At 45.4% G+C, this 22,127-nt stretch overlaps 1 protein-coding gene across 1 annotated transcript in view; it reads right to left on the bottom strand.

Annotated features, from left to right (window-relative positions):
• Positions 1-5,232: 5,232 nt before the first annotated feature.
• Positions 5,233-22,127, bottom strand: part of LOC144474816 (uncharacterized) — a 58,088-nt gene continuing 41,193 nt past the window's right edge. The window contains exons 3-9 of the mRNA XM_078190131.1: positions 16,020-16,315; positions 14,838-15,005; positions 12,764-13,879; positions 11,646-11,875; positions 10,551-10,688; positions 9,137-9,416; positions 5,233-5,586 (exon numbers count right to left, since the gene is read on the bottom strand). Of these exons, the coding sequence (XP_078046257.1) occupies positions 5,527-5,586; positions 9,137-9,416; positions 10,551-10,688; positions 11,646-11,875; positions 12,764-13,879; positions 14,838-15,005; positions 16,020-16,315 (2,288 nt within the window). The 3' untranslated portion in view covers positions 5,233-5,526. The remainder of the gene's footprint in view (positions 5,587-9,136; positions 9,417-10,550; positions 10,689-11,645; positions 11,876-12,763; positions 13,880-14,837; positions 15,006-16,019; positions 16,316-22,127) is intronic.

The following is a 22,127-nucleotide window of genomic DNA, read 5'->3' as shown; positions in this document are numbered from 1 at the left end:
AAAACATTAGAGTTCGCGGAAATCGGCTGGCCAAGGCCGCTGCCCCCGCTCCGACTCGCGGAGGAGGCTCCTCCCGTGCACTGGCCCCGCCTTCTCGCGCGAGCAGGAGTGGGGGGAAGCCTGAGACAGCTTGGCGCAGCGGACCTGTTCCCCGAGGATTCAATTCATAACCCTTTTGTGACGGGAGATTAATCAGCAGCTCTGACGGAATGGTTTCATTACGGCGATGATTAAAGAGCCCGGTCGCACGCGATTTCATTAACGATTCCCCCTCCTCCCTTCGCGTTTTACACAACTTCGAGATTAATTATATCGAAACCTGCCGCTCCCGGAAAACGGTGCTGGCTCACCGTGGCAGTCCACGGTCGAGCACGAAAATTTCAAACTGCTCGCGAGTCCCAGATCTCCGTCCGATTAGCCTTCGCAAAGTAATTACGCTCTCGCCGCGTGCCCGCCCGCAAATCCCGCTCCTGGGAGCAAGGACGCGGGAATACAGCTCCCGGAGGCCTGCGCTCTCTGCCGGACACGTGACAAGGGTCACGCCGGACAGCGAGAACGAAAGTTTCGAACGCTGCTGCGTCTCGAAAGGGTTGACGTTGTCGACCAGTTGAACAGTATTACCACTTATGTAATTAGACACTACATAATCTCTCTCCGTTACTTATCTCTACGAAACGTGTGTTCGTGTGTGTCCGTGTGTCTGCGTATATGCATGGTGCTCGATCAAGCGTGCCAAGGATAGAATTATACAAGACAATTTCAAATGAAAGCGAAGAATGACGATTTCGTGTGCGCCGCTCGCTACAACGAGATCGTCACTCGGATTCGCGTTTTAGATCGGTCTGTACAATCGTTCCTGAAAATACACACAATCGAACACCTTGTACATAGTATTATAGTATACAATATAACATATACAGGGTGTCCCACCTGAGACCGAACACCTAAGTATTTTCCTCACGATGCGAATGATACGAGAAATGTCTCGAATACGTTCTAAATAATCACGATCATTTCTTTCAAATTTCTTTAGCACATTAACATTTTTCTATTACATTTATGGTAAAGGATTTAAAATATGTAACACGTAGTGTAATAAAGAAAAGCTTTGAGAAGAAAACAATAGCAATCTGGAGAACTATAAATCAGTCCATGAAACATTTCTCACACCATCGAGAACAAAGGAAGTGGGCGTGTTCTGTCTCGAGTGGGACGTACCGTGTATCCTGTGGAGCTGGTACAGAGTATATCATAAACTTTACAGAGTGACGCTACGTCATAGAAGCATGCGTTAGAAAAATAATGTCTCTGATCAAAAAACAGGAGCAAACAAGCGGCGTGGAGGTGGAGGAGAGAAAAGATCATCGTTGGCAGGCCCCGCGAAGTCACCGAGCCAGTCGCGACACAGTTGTGTGTGTCGGTGGAGGGGATCGGGGGGGCGTGGCCCGTGACCTCGCGGAGGTGGTAAAGTACACATCCGTCGGTGGCAGGTTGGAAAGTGTTCGGATAGGAGATGGTGTATATACCCTGTTGATGCGGGAAAGCTCTCGGGACGGGTGTTCGAAGCTGTCGTCAGAACAGAGTGTTAGGAGAAACAAGAGGCGATAGAAAGATCGACAAGAAACCGGGTCCCCGCCTCCACACCGCGCACGGAACCTTACCTTCTCCGTTCTCCTCGAATTGCTTATTCAATTGGACGTTGTTAGGTTACTGCGCTTAATTAATGGACGTAGACACCGAGTGCTGTGGCCTTCGAAATCAATTTCTGTGCGTGCGTGGTCGTGCGTGCTCTCAACAGTCGTCTCGACTCGAGGGGCGTGGCAACGGAAAATGGCGGCGGGACTCGAAAGGGGCGTGTTATTTACACGGCTGCCGGAGGACTGGTCGCGTTCAAGCGATGGGAGTGTTCAAAGCGGGTCTTGTGCGAACGCACTCTCTGTTGCGCTTTTCTTGCACTTTTGCCGCACTTGCGCCTACCTTCGTTGCCGACGTCGCGAATCCATCCGACAAATACTCTAGAGAAATCGATGGGACACTGATACCGTTCCAAGGAAAGGGTCAGCAATGTTCGCGCGTTTGATTTTTCAGATACAGAAACTCAGGTTAGCTTTTCCTCGTTAGCGTCTCGGTCTGACTCCACCTCGGCGCGCCGTACGCCACGCCCCGCCGTCTCCGCCCACTGACTCGCCAGCCAATAGGAATCGGTATTTCGCTTTCTGTCGCGCGAGACTAACGAGGAAAATCGAACCGAAAATTAAGCGAACCCCTTCGTCGACATCTCGATGAGCATCGATACGATCGCGACGCCGGCAGAAGGATCGCAATCAACGTGCGCAATCCGAGGGCGTGTACCTCTGTTCGTCGTTCGGCTACTTCTATTGTGCTTCCCATAAAAAAATAATTTCGTCTGTCTCTGACAAGAAGGCGTGAAGAACGTCGCTCGTTTCGTTCGGTACCGAGGTTCGGCTTAACCCTTTCGGCCTCGTTAGGCGTCCTCGTCTCTCGCTCGGTCGATAGAGTTACCCTTTACGAAGCCTAGTCACGGAGATGCTCCTCGCTTGTGTTTTCCCCGTAGATTTCTTCTGTTTAAAACTTCAAGATTCTACGCCGGAAGGATTAACTGTCTATCGAGCCGCGTCGCGCGCGGCTCGTCTATAATAGATGTACGCAGTGGCTACATAACAATCTACGACCAGGTACAAGTTCTGCTTCGCTAATTCACATCTTTGAGAAGTCGGAAATAGTCGCGGGGGTCTACGCGAACGAGGCTGCGGAACGGATTCTTTTTCAGGGGAGCTCCTTTCGATCCTTTTTCCTGCATACTGAACAGGTCCCTGAACCACGGCGTTGCTCCTCGCGTGACTCACCGTGACACACTGTTTGCGGATTCAATCTTTCGAATTTCTGAGTCATCCTTGCCTCCGGCATTGTTCGACTGCGTTGTCCGAGCACAATTTTTCTTGACCACGTTTTTTTGGTCGTCGCGGCTGACGGAAAGGAGCTTCTATTATTAGACACGCGCTTCGAATCGTACGATATCCAGGCTCGTTAACCAATTGCATCCGTCCCAAGATTCTCGAGCGTACTATCCGTTGCAGGAAATGCATACGGTGCATACAAAAATCAGACAATTGCAGCAACATTGAAAGCAATCGAATCGTTATGAACCCTTTGCGGATATCATCGATACAGTGACACTGTATATATTAATGTAAAAGTGACATTTCTCTTGTTATTTTTTTTTATATCGCAAGGTAACCGCGTGATACGCAAAATCTTTTATTTATTAATTCTTATTAAATTTTACAGCAATATAGTGATTTCTATTTCACTATTACTTTATGGAGAAAGAATTTACCCAATATTTAGAAATGGCTATCGAGTGATAAGGGTTAATATTTTGAGCTCTTTAATGATGCATACAAAAATCGGTGTAGTCTAAATAATTCTTTAAAAAATTGTTACTAAACGAAGGAGTCAATCTCGAATTCATTTAAAGATCCTCACAAGAGTCATAATCATTTCTCAGAGAAAACTCTGTCCGGACTTGATCAGAAAAATCGAAGCGGACCGATCCCGCCACGTGCGCAAACAACGCTCAGACCATAAGCAGCGTTCGCCTAATCCACCGAATTAGCTTCCCGTCATGATCCTGACCCCGCAGCCTCGGGGCTAGTCTGCTGGTGTACCGGCGAGACTAAAGCGTCGATCTGAAAATATTTTTCCTCCCGACCTGCCAAACAATGGTGTTCCGGTCTCTGTTCCCGTCGATGGGCCACGACGTAAACCGCGAGGAACGCGGCCGTCACCTCGCGTCTAAACCTTTATCTACGCACGCACCCGGAGCGAGGATGGCGTGCCCTCGAACACGTTGCCGTTCGATCGATCGAACCGAGGAGCGGGTGGACACGCGTGCGACGCGGTCCGGCTCGCGGCAAGCACCGTGCCCGGGTCGTCTTCGGTCACGGTCACGGAGAGATTACCGTCGACGACGAGCCTCCCCTCGAATTAAAACGCGGCCACCGGGAACGCGTGAACATCTGAACCGGCTCGGCCGGCGGTACGCGGAACGCGCGCGGTAAAGTCTGCGGCCGTTTCGCCGCGTTCACCCTGGATCCTCGAGCGAGATCGCTCTCTACAGTTTTTTTCGTCTTTTTTCTCGAGCGAAATACGACTTCCTTTATTGAGTGGATAAAGCGCGCTGTACAAGCAGCCTCGGTTACACGGAACACGACGTGACACCCTGCGACGACATTGAACTCTATGAACACTAGATACACTGCGACACGGTACGACGAACAATTTAAACTACTGCGCCGGTGGACGGGTCGCGGCGATTAGGATTTATCGGTAGATCCTTTTTCCTAGGATAGAAGGTCCTGTTGCCGGAACGTTCGTGCTAAGGAACGACGTTTTCTTTACCGATTAGCCTATAAGTAAATGCTGCACGTTCGTCGGGTGCTAAGTTTAGTAAAAATAAAGCGTTTATTGGAAACGATGACGTTCGGCGACAGAAATCACGCAGCCTTTCGAATGCGTTCTTATTAATAAATTGCGGATCCTTTAAGATCTTTTACATCCTTTGGCTTTGTCGCGTAAAGTCATCGGATGTGAATTTATTTAGGCTGTTCAAGAGTCCTGAGAAAATTGAAGAGATGAAAGAAACCGCGGTGTTCTTTGTGGATTTCACGGATCCGTTCCTTCCACATACTTTTCTCTTTAAGCGAAGATCCTTTTGTAATATCGTGGCTGCTCTATCGCGTATAATCGATTCAAGTATCACAGGAATTTATGTAGGCTGTCAAAGAGAGTAAAAGGGTAACAACTTTCTCCTTGGATCCCGTAGGCTCGCGGAAAGTCGCCAGTTAATTAGAATTACGAAATCATAAAAGAAGTGCTATCGCGGCTCCTTGTATTTTACAACCGCGGATCTCTGTGCAAAATAAAAACATTCCCCATCCATTACATAATTAAAAATCGCACGAAAAAAGTATTAATTCTCTTTACACGATATTAATACAGTAATAATGCGATTTTTGCTACAAATAAATCCATTTTTCCTACGAATAAAATCCGCAGTCTGCTTGGAAATAACGCAGACAAAATTTATTTAAAAATTCCCCGACCTAGTCATAAAATAGTTTATTTGAAAAAATAAAAAAAACCGAACGAACCACCACGATGCAAAGGGGTCGGAATAGCCGCGGGAAACGAAACGTCTATAAAAATCTATAAAATCGTACGACTACGCCACCTAAGCCCGTCCACCAGCGTGCAACCTTAGCCTAAGTTACTCTCGCTGAACGACTCCCGGACACCCCTTGCCGTGTACAGGAGAGCGGTCCAACCGTCTCGGGGAAAGTCCCTTTAAACATCTCCCGCGGCTCGAGCATCCAGGACGAGACCGCGAGCCCGGTATCTCGGCCAGGCGACAGCGAAGACGACGCGAGGAGAACGCGACTCGAGCTTCTCGCCTCCGTCCCGCGGAATTCGCATTGTGTACATATTTGATTATAATACTTATACTCATAGGGTTGCGCGGCCCTTCGACGCTGCGGCGAAGGCGGGGACCGTCCGGCCTGCGTCCTGGGATGGCATGCACAGAACACAGCACAAAATGCCACACAGTTACACAGACAGACAAAATCGACAGAGAAGAGAAAAAGATACAGATACAGAAAGGGAACAAAATATTCTTGGTTTGGTCTGGATTGATTCGTTTCGGTCGGGACATGGTCGAGAGATGAATTAGTTCACGTGTTTTTTGGTGTGTTCGGGGTTTTGGTGTGTTCGGTGTTTTTGTGCGTGTGCCTGTGTTTGTGTGCGTGTGTGTGTGTGTGAGAGAGAGGAGGTCGTCTTGGGTTCAGGGTGGCCGGTTCGGGGTTTTGCGTCGTCGAGCCTGCTGCTTCTGTGAAACGACGATCTGCGAGGACACGACCGGTCCGTGTCGTTCCTCCAGCTCGGGCTAACTCTTGTCGATCGTTCAAGAAGAACCGGAAGTGCATGGCTAAGTCATTGCCGCTAGCTAGCAACTACCGCGCAACTATACTGACAAGGCTCGCCGTCGGAGCGACTTTGATGAAACTTGCAGTTGGATTGAATTCGGCGAAGTGTTCGACGTGGGTTTAGCAGTCGTTCTTCGTGTTTTAGGGTGGAAACAACCCTTCATGTTGGAACCGCGTATTGTAGATTATTTAACTATGCCAGTGTTATTGATTATTTCATCGATTTTTCTTTCGAGTCGTAGCTATCTGTTTTGGCAAGCTTTGAATGATGTAGTTCGAATGCGGATTTTATGTATTTATGACAGTAGATTGATTGGATATAAAATTGGAAAAACGTTGAACTTATGCAAGATAAAAATTGTTAGTCGATTGCAGAAAGGAGAAAGCGAATGTAAATGCTTTTAGTATTGATGAGACATTTAAGCTTGTATATTGAGATATTTTATATTATATTGCATTATACTGCATTATGTTATAGCATATTGCATTGTATTATATTATATTGCATTGTATTATATTATATTTCATTATAGTACGTTATATTATATTAATTAAAAGGGAAGAGACATTTTCGTCTCACAATTAGACAATTTGCTCAAGGATTTGCAGGCTAGTCATGATATAATACATCTAAAATTTCTAACATTATTTATAGTAAATTTAGAAGATTTCTACGCAATGCGTACCAATTGGTCGCAAACAGACCCCTCAAAAAAATAAAAATTTTCCAAATCGATTGAAACCAGAATTAAAATTACCCTGTTCGATTTTATTCTATTAATAACTCGAGCATATTCCAAACCAGCAACGTAAAAACGTTCCACGGTTTCTTTCGTCATCTTCGCTTGCCGTTTCTGTAATAAAATGATAAAGTCCGCGGTCAACGTATCGCGAAAGCGCGGCGTTCCAAATAGAAACGACCAGCTAACAACACTTTACCGTTGGAACGCTCCCCGGGGTCCGCGAGTTTTGCAAGTTTCATCGAGACGAGACCGCTCGGACGGCGCGCCCCATGTGAAGCAAAACGTAACTCGACGGCTAAAGGGGTTATTGCTCAGAGTAAAAATCGTACTATGGCTAATTAGCAGGCAGAATGAAGCGACCGATCGGAAGTTACATCTTTGGCGATCGTCTACGGAAACCTTCGAATCGATTAACCCGTTTGCGTCCGCGTGCGGAGTCGTCCGGCGCATAATGATTTTCAACGGTCGCCAATCGGTTGACCATCTCGAAAATTGATTAACTATTTTTAAGGCTGGGCAAGTCAACTATTTCTACGGTCGGTTGCTATAGATCGGTTAACCGTTTCTAAAATTATCGCCTAGACTAATCGATTACCTCTAAGATTAGTTGCTAGATCAATTAACCATTTCTAAGATCAGTTGCTAGATCAATTAACCACTTCTAAGATTAGTTGCTACATTAATGAACCGCTTCTAAGATTAGTTACTATATTAATCGACTCTATGATTAGTTACCAGATCGATCACTTCCAAGATTATTTACCAGATTAGTCGACTATCGTCACGCGGATGTCGCGAGAAAATCGTGTACGAGCGCGCGCTTCGCAATTGGCGATAATTGGCGATAATCGCGCGCGGATTATTCCGGCTGCGGACGCGAACGGGTTAAACGAACGTCATATACGCGGCTACGTGGCTCGGTGATGCTCTCCAGTAGGAATCCTCGGAACTCGGTTTAGACGGTTACGTCGGCTCGATGGCATTTCCTTCTCGCGAGAAAACCCCGCCGCCAGGCTATAAACTCCTCTGCCGATGATCTCTCGCGCGCGCGGATGGGGGGGCCACGCGCGAACGAACGAGTAACAGCGAGCGATTGTTATCCTGTTTGACGGGCCGCGGGTATTTCCGAGCGATCCACCCCGGAAAAAGCGTCTCCCGTTTTGCGACGCGGATACGCCGACGAGTCCTCGTTTCCGACGAAACCGGTCTCGCGGCATCGTCTCATACCGTCCGGCGAATTTTCGTGAGTCGGAGGGGGGAAAAAGTTTCGATGAATAGAGTGAGAAACGCCTAAATGATGCACTAGGGGAAGATTCGGCCGGGAAACGCACCTCGGCTCTTCTTGGATCTCTCTTTCACGATGGAAATTCACTCGGCCGGACCCGATCGCGTCTGGTCCGCTCGCGGAACCACTCGCGCTCGGTTCTCGCGTTCTTTCTCGATCGTTGCAAGCCCCATTTGCATAAACGTTCGTTATGCGGCGATACGCGGCGGGAAGGTTAGCGATAAGGGAGCAATGTCGAAGGTCTACCGTTCTTAAACGCTGCTATTTCGTGTGCGTGTGCACGTTTCGTAACGTTGCGAAAGCTCGTGGATCATTCTTGTATAGTTTTCGGGTGCGACCACTGAGATATTATTTTTGTATAAGATGCTAGCATATAGAGTTTAATTAGACTGCTTTCACGCAGCTCTATCGTTCTCTTAATAAACAGTATAGAAGAACGTTTAACAGACAAACAACAGTAGGAGGGATTGGTTATTATCTTACAAAAATTCTGTTCAGCGTATTTAAAATTGTCTAAATAAACGAAGGCTGCGTTAACCCCGTGACATTCAGAAATCGATTAAAACTTTATAATCGTTTTTGTGTTAAATATTTTGCTCGCCGCTTTATTTCACCTGTTTCGTCATTTTTCATGGAACAAGGAAGCTACGTTACGTAACAAACAGGTCCTTATGTTTCACGAGTTATATAAGGGATTAGATTTCCGTCCCCTCAGTGCGATTAGTTAGTTGAGGAATAACGCTATCGTCGTTACAGTAATAATATCCATTGTAGTGAAAATTCATTGGACAATGATACGAGGGGAAATATAAAATCGATTCGGACAACACGATCGAGATCCAAGGGATCCGAGGCAGTTTCCCAAGCCTCGTGAGGCATGTGCCAGGACGACGGTGTCGCGTGACAAATAGGAATATAAATGTAAGAAAAATAATAATAGTAATAATAATAATAATAATTGTAATAATAATTAGTATGATCATAATAGTAATGATAATAATAATAATAATAATATTAATAATAGTATTGATAATAGTAATAATAATAATAGTAAAAGTAATGTCTATACGATGGTGGTAAATCGTGAGAAAAGGATTACTCACCTTCGGCCCTCCGCCTCCGCCGCCTCCGCCTCCACCGCCTCCACCGCCGCCGCCAACGGATGCGGTTGGACCGCGTCCGGGAGCGACGTAGAGGCTTTCGGTACGCTTAGGCTGTCCCTGGCTCGGTAAAATGTCCTGTCCAAGGCCACGGTTCTTCAGCAGAGCGCCCTCGAACTGACCGGAAGTCGAGGCGGCGTACGTCGGCGTCGCGGTGCCGCTCCCCACCACGGATCCGTTCAAAGGGGTGCCTGATCGGATCACGCTCGGTGCTCTCGTTGATCTGCGGCAAACATTATCTCTAAGCATCTCGAAATCATAGAGTCCGTTGTCCTATCATCTACGAAACATTTGTTTAGAAAAACGTCAACCCTGAAAAATTACGAGATTGTGTCTATAATCTAGCATGGTTTAATTAACAGCTTCGTTATATTGTCGTTTAATCCAGGTTAGGTTGGAAGCAGCGAATTCTCTGGTTAAAAAATTATCATTATTCAAATTGTTGTCTAAAATTTTCTATCATTGTATAATTACATCTTTGTCTTTGGGTTATGTAGGAAATTTTTGCTAGATAGGGATCAATGCTTAGAAATTCAGGAATGGCGTTCAATGTCTTCTGACACTTTTTAATCGCATCGTCATTGTTTTGTTATATGATCTAAATTATACAGGGTGTATCCAAAAGTCATACTTAATTGAGATAAGAGAGGTACTTGAGATCATTTGGAACAACTTTTTCCTTAGCGAAAATGCTATCCACGGCGTTGTTTACTAGTTATTAACGAAAAACAGTGACCAATGAGAGGCAAGCTCGGGGAACAAGGTAAAGCCCAGTCCCGCTGATTGGCTAGGTCACCGCGCCTCAGCATATCCCTCCTCTCATTGGTCACTGTTTTTCGTTAATAACTTCTAAACAAAGTCACCGATTGCATTTTCGCAAAGGAAAAAGTTCTTTAAAAAACAACAGGAACATTTCCAAATTAATAAACATTCTTACAACACCTTATAGTTTGAAAAGTATCAGCCTTTAGAAATTCAAGCATGGCGCCTAGAATCACCTCTCTCAATCATATCGTGATCATATTATCCACAAAACTCAGAAAAATCCATAAAGCTTGGAAAAGTGTCAACTTTTCGAAATTTAGCTCCTGGTATCACCTAACCTCTCTCAACAACAATCCCTTCATCTCATCATCCAATTAAACAATAACTAAAAATCCAAGCGCCAGAATCACAGCGAGCGTCCTTTCACTGTTTCCAAATTTGCGACAATCCAAATCTAAATCGACGAAGAAAAATGCGAGCACCGTTGTGTATCATAGCTGGCACACTTGCAGGATATTTTTGTTAAGATTCGGCACGGTTCCGATTGAATAATAGAGGTGGCCGCAGAGCAGATTGGGAACAGTTTAGTCACCTGTCGAGCATATCCTGGGGCGGATTCGTGATGGTTTTATCGACGGACGGCTGCCTCGATCCAGTCAACCGGGAATGCGCTCTAGCGTAACGATCCACGGAACTATCGCGGCTCGGCGGCCTCTTGTAATGATCTAGTCTGTAAAACGATCGAGCGGAACCGGCTGAATTAAAATCAGGTCGCCGCGAATTGAAAATCCTCCGCCAATTGCAAGCAGATAAGGACAATCTCGACTCTAGATCGCCAGAACTTTAGGCATTTTTCCGACACTCGACATGTGCTCTATGTTGCGTATAATCCGACAATCGTATCGCACGACAGCATGCATTTCTTTTCGTACTGATCGCGAGCTTGCTCGAAATGTTATGGGATTATGAAACGCTTTGTGGAATTAATAGACTGCGGATCGAGGAAAAAAATGTGAAATTAATAGACTGTAGATCGAGAAAAAACAGTGAAATTAATAGACTAGATGTTATCGAAAAATTAGAAGAATTGATAGATCTAAGGCATCGAAAACGAATATTGATATATTAATAACATCGCAGCAGCAAATCATACTTCAGAAATTGTTCTTTAATTAGGTGTGCAACAAAAAGTTATCGAATATTGTACACTATCCTCATTATTCGAGACTCTCGCGCGTGATTCGGTCCTCTGAGAAAAATACTCATTTCTCAAAAATAGCGAAAAACCATAAATACCCCGCAGTAAAAAATAACCGATGCAGTTTCTGCATCTCGCGATCATCGAGGACAGTTTTCATCGTGCCCGATAATGGAATCCAATACTGTCGAACTTATTTCCAACGTCCCGCAAGTATCAGTCCAGGAATAGAGCTTCCATGCCGGTGCAAAATGCATAAACTTCCGCGCGGCACGGTCCTCGAAATAAGACGGCGACGATTTAGCGATGGTTAAATGAACCGTATGAAAGGAGAAAAATATTTTGCGACAATCCGTGGCCGGTAGCTAGATATCTGGCGGACCGATGATAAAGCCTGTACGTGTGCCGTGGTTTACGGGCGGGCGGTAAATTTATCGGACGCAACGGAACCGAAAATATTTGTCAGCGGTCGATAGAGAAGGTCGAGACCTGTCGTTCAGTGTCTGGCCAATAGTCTCGGGTCGATCTTGCGGGGTCAAGACCCTGCTGTTTCTTCGTATACTCGTCGAACTCGGTGGTCGTTGCGGGTCCCCGATCCCGTCGGGCTGATACTGCTGCGGAACCTGCGTCTGCTGTGACGGTGGCGGCTGTTGCCCGTACAGTTGCTGCGAACCGTACTGGCTCATCTGACCGGGCCCGTACTGATTCGGTAGTGTCATCTGCAACAGATCCGCCGGCATTAATCCCACCGCTCGATCCGCCGAACCGATCGCACAGCATCTTCGAAAGCAATCCTCGTTAATCGATCGTTAGCCGCTTGTTCGGGGGTGCTGGGGCCGTCAGTGTGGACGTCTTGGTTGGATCAATCGTGGTCAGTAGGATGACAAACATCACCACACGATTACCAACAGAAAACAAAACCCGGTAGTCGACTACGTGAAAGATTATTATGGGGCATCTTACAAGGGAATTCATCCAGGTGTAACACGCCGATTTAAATGATATTTTAGCGCCACGTAGTTCGCTGTAAAATATTTCACACGTGTTGTAGTTTGTATTTGTTCTGAGGGGTGGAAATAGACCCTATAATGGGTATAGAACATTGAATTTTCTTATAAATCGTGATTGTTTCTTATTGAAAATATCAGTCAAATAATCAGTCATTTCGGTGCATATATCACGCAAGCTAGTTTACATAAAAATGGCTGAACGATTAATAAAAGAAACCGAAGAAGGAGATATATGAACTTTCTCTGGAATTTTCTGACACTGTTAAATTTATCCAAATATACGATTCACCTATAAAAATATGCAAATAAAACCCTCTCGACATTGGGGGTAGTTTTAACTAGAACCAATAGATAATGGAAGAACAAGTACACGTGTGAAATATTTTTCAATAAACTATATCGTACTAAAGTATCATCGGGCCAACGGGAACCTCTGCAGATCGAAGCGAGATAGAAGCGCCGATTATCTGCAGAACTACCCTTAGCCGAATCGCCACTCCTCGACGGAAGAAGAAGTTCACCGGGAAGCGAAGGGGACGATTAGAAAACCCGCGTGATCAAACAGTGCCCACTGACAAGCAGCCTAGAATAGATCACCTGCTGATTGGGATAAGCCTGGACATTCTGGTAGCCCTGTGGGCTAGCCATCTGCTGCTGATAAGAGTACGGGTCCGCCTGTGGCGGGCTGATAGGTTGGTACTGCGGCTGACCGTACGGACTACCCTGAACAGGAAACTGAGATTGCGGGACGAACGGGCCTCCGGGGTACTGTCCCGGCTGCTGATACTGATTCGGTAAACTGTTAGGGTACTGGCCCTGCGGTATGAGATTCTGGGCCATCTGCGGCGGGAACTGTGTTTGGTAAAGGTTCTGGCCGCTCAGGGTAGTCTGATTCAGCTGGCTCAGCGGCAGCTGGTTCACCAGTTGAGCGGGAGTCACCTGGGTGGGTATCTGATTCTGGGTGAGCTGGTTCTGCGGCAGCGGGTTCTGGTTCTGCGGCAACTGGTTCGCCAGCAGAGGGTTCTGCGGCAGCTGGTTCTGCTTCATGCTGGCCCGCCTGATCGACTGCATCATGTTGCTGACGGTGGAGGTGCTGGTAGTCGAGGTGGGCTCCATGGACGAGACGGGGCTCTTCATGGGTGGTTGCAGGCCAGGCTGGTCCACGCTGCCCGCCTTCTGCAGAATGCTCTTCCCTGGCACGCTGTCCTGCGGCGGTGGCACGTACTTCGGGATCTCCCTGGTCCGTAACCTCTCCAGCCCCGGCTGCCGGAAGTCCGGCGCGAACTGCTTGGCAGTCTGCTGCGCCAGCTCCGAGTCCTCTCTCGCGTGCTGAGCCGCGATGTCCGCCAATTCCGCGCGTCCCCGCGCCGCCGCCGCTCTCGAGATCGCGATGTCCGCCTTCTGGAGCGCGATCTTGCTCGCCCGCTGCGCCGCGTTCACCGCCGCCTCTATCCTCTCGCGGAACTTCGCCGACCTGATCAGGAACAGGTGCTTCTTCTTCTGGCTGCTGATCAGCACGTTGTTCTTGTACTTGCCCTCCTCCTTCGTCCCGTCGCGGAACGTCGTCACGCCGTAGCCGTACTTCCGGTTGTTGAACCACTCGCCCTCGTACCGGAGACCGTCGCTACGCTCCGATATACCGAAACCTGTCCGCTTGTCGTTCTTCCATTCTCCCAGGTAGGTCTCCGTCACCGAGGCGTCCATCTGCTCGTCCTGCAATCGGAATTATCGGGTTAGAAACTGTCGGATCGCTCGCGGAGCGCGGTCTATGGGGTTGGTAATGCGACTGTGCTATGCTAGATGTCGATTTGCTGTGGGTCAAGTCGGTTTCATTGGGCTTCAAACAGGGTCAAACCTCGAACCGAGGAGATCTGGTTCAGTATATAGGTTCGTGTACATCGTGCTGAGTTCGGACAACGGGTTGGTTACTTCTCCTGCGTTCAAATTCGTGGTGTAGTTTATTTTAGCGGGCTTCGAACAGGGTCAAACTTCAAACTGATTTGGTTCGATATAGATTCGTTCATAGGTTTCGACTTATTCTCGATGGTCCAAGACCTCGAGCTGAATCGATTAGTTCGTGTACAACGTGTCAAACATTTTCAGACAAGAGAAAACATTTTCAAACATTTTCGATTATTTTTACAGTATTCAAATTGCTGATCGATCAAACAGGATCAAACGGGATCAAACGTCAAGCCTCATAGATTTGATCGTGCACGTCAATTTACAAGATTGCAAACAAAGTGTAACTCGAAACTAGGTTCGATCAAGTTTGGGTATCGAGGTTGTCCGTTTCAAGACGGACTCCGCCGAGCGGCAAATGAAATTCTGCATCGATCGGGCGCAAGTTTGATCGAGTTCGAAGCACGCGGACCCGTTTGGGGATACAAGAGCCGATGCCGGGCAATTTGCTGCGGACTGTTACGAGGGACGTAATCGCGTCGAAAATTTAATAACGCCGGCGCCAGTAATAGGCTCGCGTCCTTTCAAGGATTATCCGTTTCTTCGGGACCGGTACTTTTTAATCGGACTCGAGCTAATCTTTCTTTCTCTCCGCCCACGTTCGTATCGCAGTCCCTTTTTTTCCCGCGCTACGATCCTCTCGATGCGGCATCCTCGATAGAGATCGGAACGGCCAAGGACGGCCCGTGATTGTACAATGGCAACGCACCTCGATGACAAAGGACGCGTTGCTGTCCGTGTGAACGGATGCAGACGCTTGACTCTGCGAGCTCTCTGTCGACATCCATGACGCCGAGCTAACGTTGCTTCTAATACTGCCACCGGTGCCGCGTTTCTCCAAGTCACCTGTGCTCCTCTGTTTTCGAATTTTCAGTCCCTGCAATCACAGTTTCGCTGTAATGAGCGTGGCCTCGTTGTGATTGCTGCCGAGACAACGGATTACAGACCCGGGTGGGGGAAACAAAAAGAAGGAAAGAGCCCGGTTCTCGTTGGCAGCAAGCGAGACAAACGCATCCATGGTACGCGTCGATATTCAAAATGCCGAAGCCTCCGATTCACTCTACTCGATTTTTCTTTACGAAGTTTGATGAAGTTTGAGAAGTGGGTGAATGCCAAGTGAAAGGAAGAGTGCAGACATCGAAGTAACAGAATTCAGAGACGGTAACCGTGATGGAAAGCGGCCGTCGGGGGAATATCTCGTCGCGAAAGCAACCCCCGCAATACCTATCGTAGTCAAACATAACCTATAAAAATATTTCGAAGATTCGCAACCTACTTCTAGTTTCTAGTCTTATTTTAACCTTGACAGTTCTAAGTTAATTTCGGGGTAAGTTTTCAACCCTCTGGCATGTATAATTTACATAAAAAATATCTTGCAGTATTATAAGTGATATCAACACGTTCAGAGCCGACACGAGAATTCCCACATAGTTAAAGCAATTTTTTAATTATAGAAAGATAATATTTATCATAGGGGATGTTATTAGAACTCTTTCGAAACATTCTAGTCAAATTTAGTTCCTTCAAATATGTTGCAATAAAAATGAATCTTCAAAATTGGTCAGGAATTAATGTCGCCCATATTCGACTGACGCTCAACGCGTTAAACAATTATAAATTGTATTCTAGTCTCTAACAATCTTGAATCAGAAAAATATTAAATAATCTTTTGTCTTAATAACCTTGAAATAGGAGACTGTTAAATTAAATACTAATAAATAATATCGAGTAATCCTAAACGATGACGACTTCGGTGTTATCACTGAATATAGAGACCCGAGCTATTGTTCTGCAAATATATGAGATATTCTCCCGAACGCGTGCTTTCCATCAAAGTTGAAAGGCTTAGGCAGTTCGTAAAATAGATCTGGACTGAAAAATTACACTTTACCGAGAGGATTCCCTTCTTCAAGGACTTCTCGGTGAGGCTCTTCCTCCTGGCGGGAGGATCGTCGCTCCTAGCTTTCAATACAAAACCACCCCTGCTGTCGTCGACACGACGGTCCCTCTTGTCGGTTGGTTCCGGTGTCGGTGCGACCGGTCCTCCGCCATCCGCGCTCCTCAAGGACGTCAGTGACGCTCTGACTTGCTTCGACGGCTTGTAATGGCTGGCTAAACCGAAGGGCGCGCTTGCTCTCACCCCATAGCCGTGCCTCATTCCGCGGTGCCACTGGCCTTGATAGGTACCTGCAACAGAGACCACCATTACATTAGAACCGTCCGCTCACTAAAAAACTTTCGTCAAATCGATCCTTATAGTCCATCCATTAATTATAACCACTCTATATCTCATTAATAAACCGAGAATTTTTATGTCGAATATTTTGTATCGAAAAATTGTACAGTAGAAGAAATATATACAGGTATACTTAACAACTTTAATAAATCAAAAGTGACGTAACGATCGTCTTATTACAATAAGAATGAATAAATATCAGTGAGAGCATTAATTATGTTAAATTACGTTGGATCAAATGATTAAAACATAATAAAATCGCAATTAGTAATTGTTTCGGATGGAACCGTCGAATTTTGCATAAACAGCCGTCCGGCTTGTTATCACGAATCGTACCATCGTTTATAATAGAATCGGCTTTGCTTGTCCCATGGAATTGACTAACAAATTCAGATCGGATCTCGATTTGAGCGGGAAACCCGAGCCCGTAAATATTTTCTACCGCGATTGCGACAGGCGGCGGCCAATTTTAAATTCGCAATGCCGGGCATTAACAATGCCCGCGCGTCCGGTATGATTACGTTAATTAAGCGTGTTGCCGGGACGAAATAAAATAGAAGCAGCGTTAATGTAAATTATTCACCGTATTATTACATTCAATTAAACAATGCTACTAATTGCGTATCGAAAATGACGGACGGTACATTAACGATTCAGCGAGATTTCGCCGTTGCCCGAGCACCGTGAAATTCTTTGTCGGAGTCGCGTCCAGGCGAGCTTCAAAGGCACCGGGGGGTCCGGCTTTGATCCGCTCCGTCCAAGGGTAACGCGAAATTTCCCGTAGCCGGCGAAGAAATTCAATTAAAACTTTCCTCCCGCGAAGTTCGGGGGAAAAATAAGATCGAGGGAACGAACGGGTTCGGCCCGCCCTAGAAAATTGATAACGACCGTCCCCTAAAGGAGCGTCGCGCGCCACCGTCGCGTTTACACGACCCTAATACATTTATGCAACAGGGAATTTCTATTCGAGAGTTTGTCCCTGCGACAAATTCGGGCCGGCAGCGGGGCCCGCGCGGTAATCCTAATTGGCCGCCGCGTGACTCAAATACAATTCCGGATGTCGCCCGTGCAGTTCTCGATTTTTATTTTAACCCTTTGCACTCGAAGCCGTTTTTACTGTAATTCGAAAATTACTTTTCCGACATACTGCATTTACAATTTACATGACAAAATGTTTTTTATGCATACGAAATTGTATCTTGTAACTCGTGCAACAACAGTTGTACTTCTAATAATTTTTGAAATTTAATTTCTCATAATATAAATATTATTTTGGAATGTACCATAACAATTTTAGTGGTGCCTCAGAGTCACCATTCGAGTGTAAAGGGTTAAATGCCGTGCATGTGTGTTCGTTCACCCTCGATAAATGCTTGCGATTGAAACGTCTCTGAAATCATTGACAAATTTTTTCGACTAATGAGTCTACCATAGATTTGAAGCTCGATTCTTCCTCTATTACAAAGAGCTCTCCAAACTTGAAGCACGATTTTTTTAAATCGTTTTATGAGACGAAAACGGGAACCTAGTACGCGCGTGAAAAACCCTCGCGAAGTACACCTTTCATTCAAAGCTCTATAAAGAGGCTAAAAAAAATCGTGCGCTAACGTCCAAGAGGTCGTTGTAAAGGAAAAGTTCCGGTCTTTAGTTTTATCTAAAATTATTTTAGATTATTATTGAGATCGGAAGAAAAATTGTCCACTGCATTTGCAGACATTTCCATCAGCAATATTTTCAAGGAAAAACAAGTTCCCATTTTTTCCTTTGGCTATACTGTCTACAAACAAATGCGAGAAAACGAATAAATCGTTAAAAAAGTAGAAGCTTCGAGCTTTAAATCGAGTCGAAGTTTGTCGTCGCAAGCCTCGAGATTGTAGCAGCTTTAATGTCAATAGTTCGCCCGAAATCGGTGGCGACATTTCTGGCGACCGGAGTTCAGCGTCCCCTAAGGATCGGCTTTTCAACTGCCGAAGACCGACGACAATGCGAGCGCGCTGTAATAAAAGCTCATTGTTTTTGCCAAAAACGTGACCGTGTTTCGAAATCGCATGAGTCACGTCGAGGCGAGGCGAGGCGGACGTGTCACGAGGGAGAGCCTCGGGGATGGAATTACTCCGGGTGGACGCGTGGGTTGCGCTCCGTCTCTTCGAGGAACATGCAAATTCCGTGCCGATGAGATACCGCAGACCGTCTGCAGACCGCCGATACAACCGGATGGACGGCGGTCGTAAAAACCGGTCATTAACGGCCGCCTTTCGCGGAATAACCCCGCTCTTTGGTTTTCGCTCGGTCGCGGTCCGCGCGGCTTTTGAATGGAACAGCTGTTCGACTCTTCGTGGAAGACGGTGTACTTTTTATCCGGCCATTAATTGTTTGAATTACCATGGCTCTATCTTTTTCTTTAAATGTCCCTGCAACTTTGCCAACATTAACTAAATTATTTAATTTAAAAATCCGAGGCGCAAAGTTCTAACGATTGAAGCACTGCGCAGGATCGATCTTAGAAGAAGAGAGTTCTCTCGATGGAAGTTTTCGAAATTTAAAATTCAAGTCAGATGATTTCTCCAAATTGAAGCACTTATTTTCGAAAGAAGAATCTTTGTGAACATTTTTGGGATCTGATGGTACAGTTACAGACTGGAAATTGAGGCATCGCGGAAGATTAAGTGCCGCAGAAAGCACCAGACACGTGTTATCGCGGAGACGTCGGATCCTCGTTCTTCATCTTTAAGGCGAAATTGCGTCGCGATGGCCGCTTTAACTGACGGCCCACCGTGCCGGAGCTTTTTCATCCTAATCATTCGATGCTGGAAATTGTAACAGAGACTTTTCCCTTATTTTTCACAGGATTTTTATTCCCTCCTCGAAGACAGATATTCCACGGAATAAATCTATATTAATGCACGTGCTATTTCTCGACTCAAAATATTAACATAAATTGATCAGCAGACTTTTAGGCGAAATAAAAATTCCCTGCATCTATTCTCGCTGCTTAAACACTTTAAATGCTCTCTAACTATTTAAACTCTTCTATGAATTCAGTCAACGTCGACGATCAATTCCCTCGCGAACAAAACCAGAGATGGATGAGCTACGATATGTCGAAAGTGAAAACGCGCGACGCGCTGCGTTCGTCCTTCCGACCGCAGAAATATCTGCAATCTAATTAGCTATGCAAAAGGTGTTTGGCCAAGGCGAAAACTGGATTCGCGTTCGATAGGAATCCTCCTCGGTCATGCATCTTCTCCTCGCGGAGCGTAAACATTGCCGTTGCGGCGCGTTCAAGTGACCAACCTCAAAACCTGTTTGTTGCAATATTCGTTTGTCAATTTATCCTATAGGCTCTTTTCCCCAAAAAATATTTCGCAGCCGAAGCGAAACGCGTTTCAACGCACGGGGATGATCAACAAAGTGGCGGCGCCATTATTCGGCCAACAATAATCATCGAAGCCTCTCGCCACCGTGTTCGTCGAGCATTAAAAAAAGAAAAAAAAACGGCGCGAATTCAGCGGCAACGGTGCTCCGTGCTTTTCCTCGCCCTTTGTCCCCGGCAAAAATTGCATTCGTATCCATCGACCTGCTTCGACGTTTTGTTTGCGCACGTGTGTAGAAATCCACGGTGTCCCTAAACACCGCGTTCTTTGACAGCCGAACGTCAAAGGATCCCCACCGCTGTATATTTATTTCCATCTCATTCATACGAGCTGATTCATACCGCGTTCTTCTATTTTCGAGGATTAACGCCGGCGTGACCGATCAACCGGACGAAATTGAGAGTATTAATGATTTTCTGTTGCAGGGACGCTGGCGGGAGAGGATTGCAGGGACCGATAATTAAAAAGCGCGGAAGGAAACGGGAGAACGTCGGACGGGTCGCGCGACGTAATACATTTTAGACTAATTGGAGTTGTCGTTCCGGCGATACGAATTAGCGGATTCTCCACCGTCGTCGACGTCGGCTTTTTCAAGAGGACAATCGAGTGATTTTACAAGGTACAGAAATATGTTGATTATCAATTTTCCACGGAATCTTTTGCTTCTCCTTTTTCGTGTATATTTTAGCGTGTCCAAGGATTGATGTGAATTTGAAATGAACAATTTCTGCTTATCGGAAATAAGAAATTTATGCTTAAGTTAAATAAGAAATTTAAGCTTACGTTAAATAAGAAATTTATGCTTACGTTAAATAAGAAATTTATGCTTATATTAAATATGAAATTTAAGCTTATATTAAATAAGAAATTTATGCTTATATTAAATAAGAAATTTATGCTTACATTAAATATGAAATTTAACCTTACATTAAATAAGAAATTGGTGCTTACGTTAAGTAAGAAATTAAAGCTTATCATAAATAATAAATCTGTATCAATCTTAAATAGAAGATTTATGTCAATCTTGAATTAGGTATTTATGTCAATCTTAAATAAGGCGTAATGTCACTGCCGTTCCATCGCTATATTATCACAGCATAATTCAAGGCGGTAGAATTGACAATACTCCCATTTCACGAGCCTTTATTAACATTAAAACTACATTAAAAGCACTAGAGGCGACTGACCTGCGATGTTATATAAGAACGACAAGATTGAATTCATTTAAACTCGTCGCTATTTTTCCTAACAATGTACGCTTGACTTGAGAGAATTTAATTATTTTCTACAAATGTTTTTCCACCATTCCAACAATTTTAGAACGAAAAATGTGAGACCGTTTATTTCAGAATTTATTTTCTGCCATTTCTCATGGCATAGGAAAGATATATTATTTTCTACGGTGTCTCTATAAATCTGATAATTTTAAAATAAAGTAATTTAATTCTGATATAATTCACATAATAATAATATTAATAAAAATAAAATTTACTCCGTCTAAGTATCATATAGATTAATATAATGTTATTAAAAAGGTTCTGCTATTCAAATAAAATTACTTTATATAAACACTTATAAACATATGAAACTTTGCATAAGAAAATTTAATCTTTATATTACTAAAATAATGTTCTTAAAATCATTCAGAAGATTTTACTCTTAAAATTGCATCTATTCCATATAAGTATTAATAACCATCCAAATACTTATATTATTTAATTTTTATATCACTGAAATAATATTATCGAACGTTTCACCGTCGAAAATGAAACGAAATCGTTCGCGTCTCGAAACGACAAAGCGCATTGTAAGATATTCCAGCCAATGTTTCGAACACAGCGTTCGGTGCCGGATCCGAGGTAGAGCCGGGGTCGCGTTCAACGGCCGCTGAAGGGGTTGAAGAAGAAGATTAGCGATTCAGAATCGTAATTTCGTGGACCAGGCTTCGGCTCGTGCCGAACCGTGTCGAGAAGCACGGCGTGACCCACTTGCTTAAACGCTGGCGAAATAATATTCCGGTTGTGGAAGGAGGCAGTCGGCCGTTTCCATATCTACAGCCGGTCGCAATAATGCCCGTCCCGCAGACTCCATTTTCCCTCTAGCCCTCGTTCCGGGTACTTTTCTGAAACGAGGCTGCCGGGATCGATCAGCCGGAGACGAGGCCCGCGTAACGACCTTAACAAACATACCCTCCGCGATTAATTACCCCCGTTAATTCTTCAATCCCCGCGATTTCACCTGTCCCGCGGCGCCGTTTCACCTGTTCTTTTAGCCGACGCTCGAAACAACCCTTAACAGGTTGAGCGCCGCGCTGATTTTTAAGGGGTTCCCATGGGAGTCCCTGTTGGGCCAATGTTTCTTCTCGCAGTAGAAGATAGTTTTGTGTTTT

Source organism: Augochlora pura, chromosome 9 (assembly GCF_028453695.1).
Source record: "Augochlora pura isolate Apur16 chromosome 9, APUR_v2.2.1, whole genome shotgun sequence".
Lineage (NCBI taxonomy): Eukaryota > Metazoa > Arthropoda > Insecta > Hymenoptera > Halictidae > Augochlora > Augochlora pura.
The sequence above is the reverse complement of the archived record's forward strand: the minus strand, read 5'-3'. Positions and strand labels throughout refer to the sequence as shown.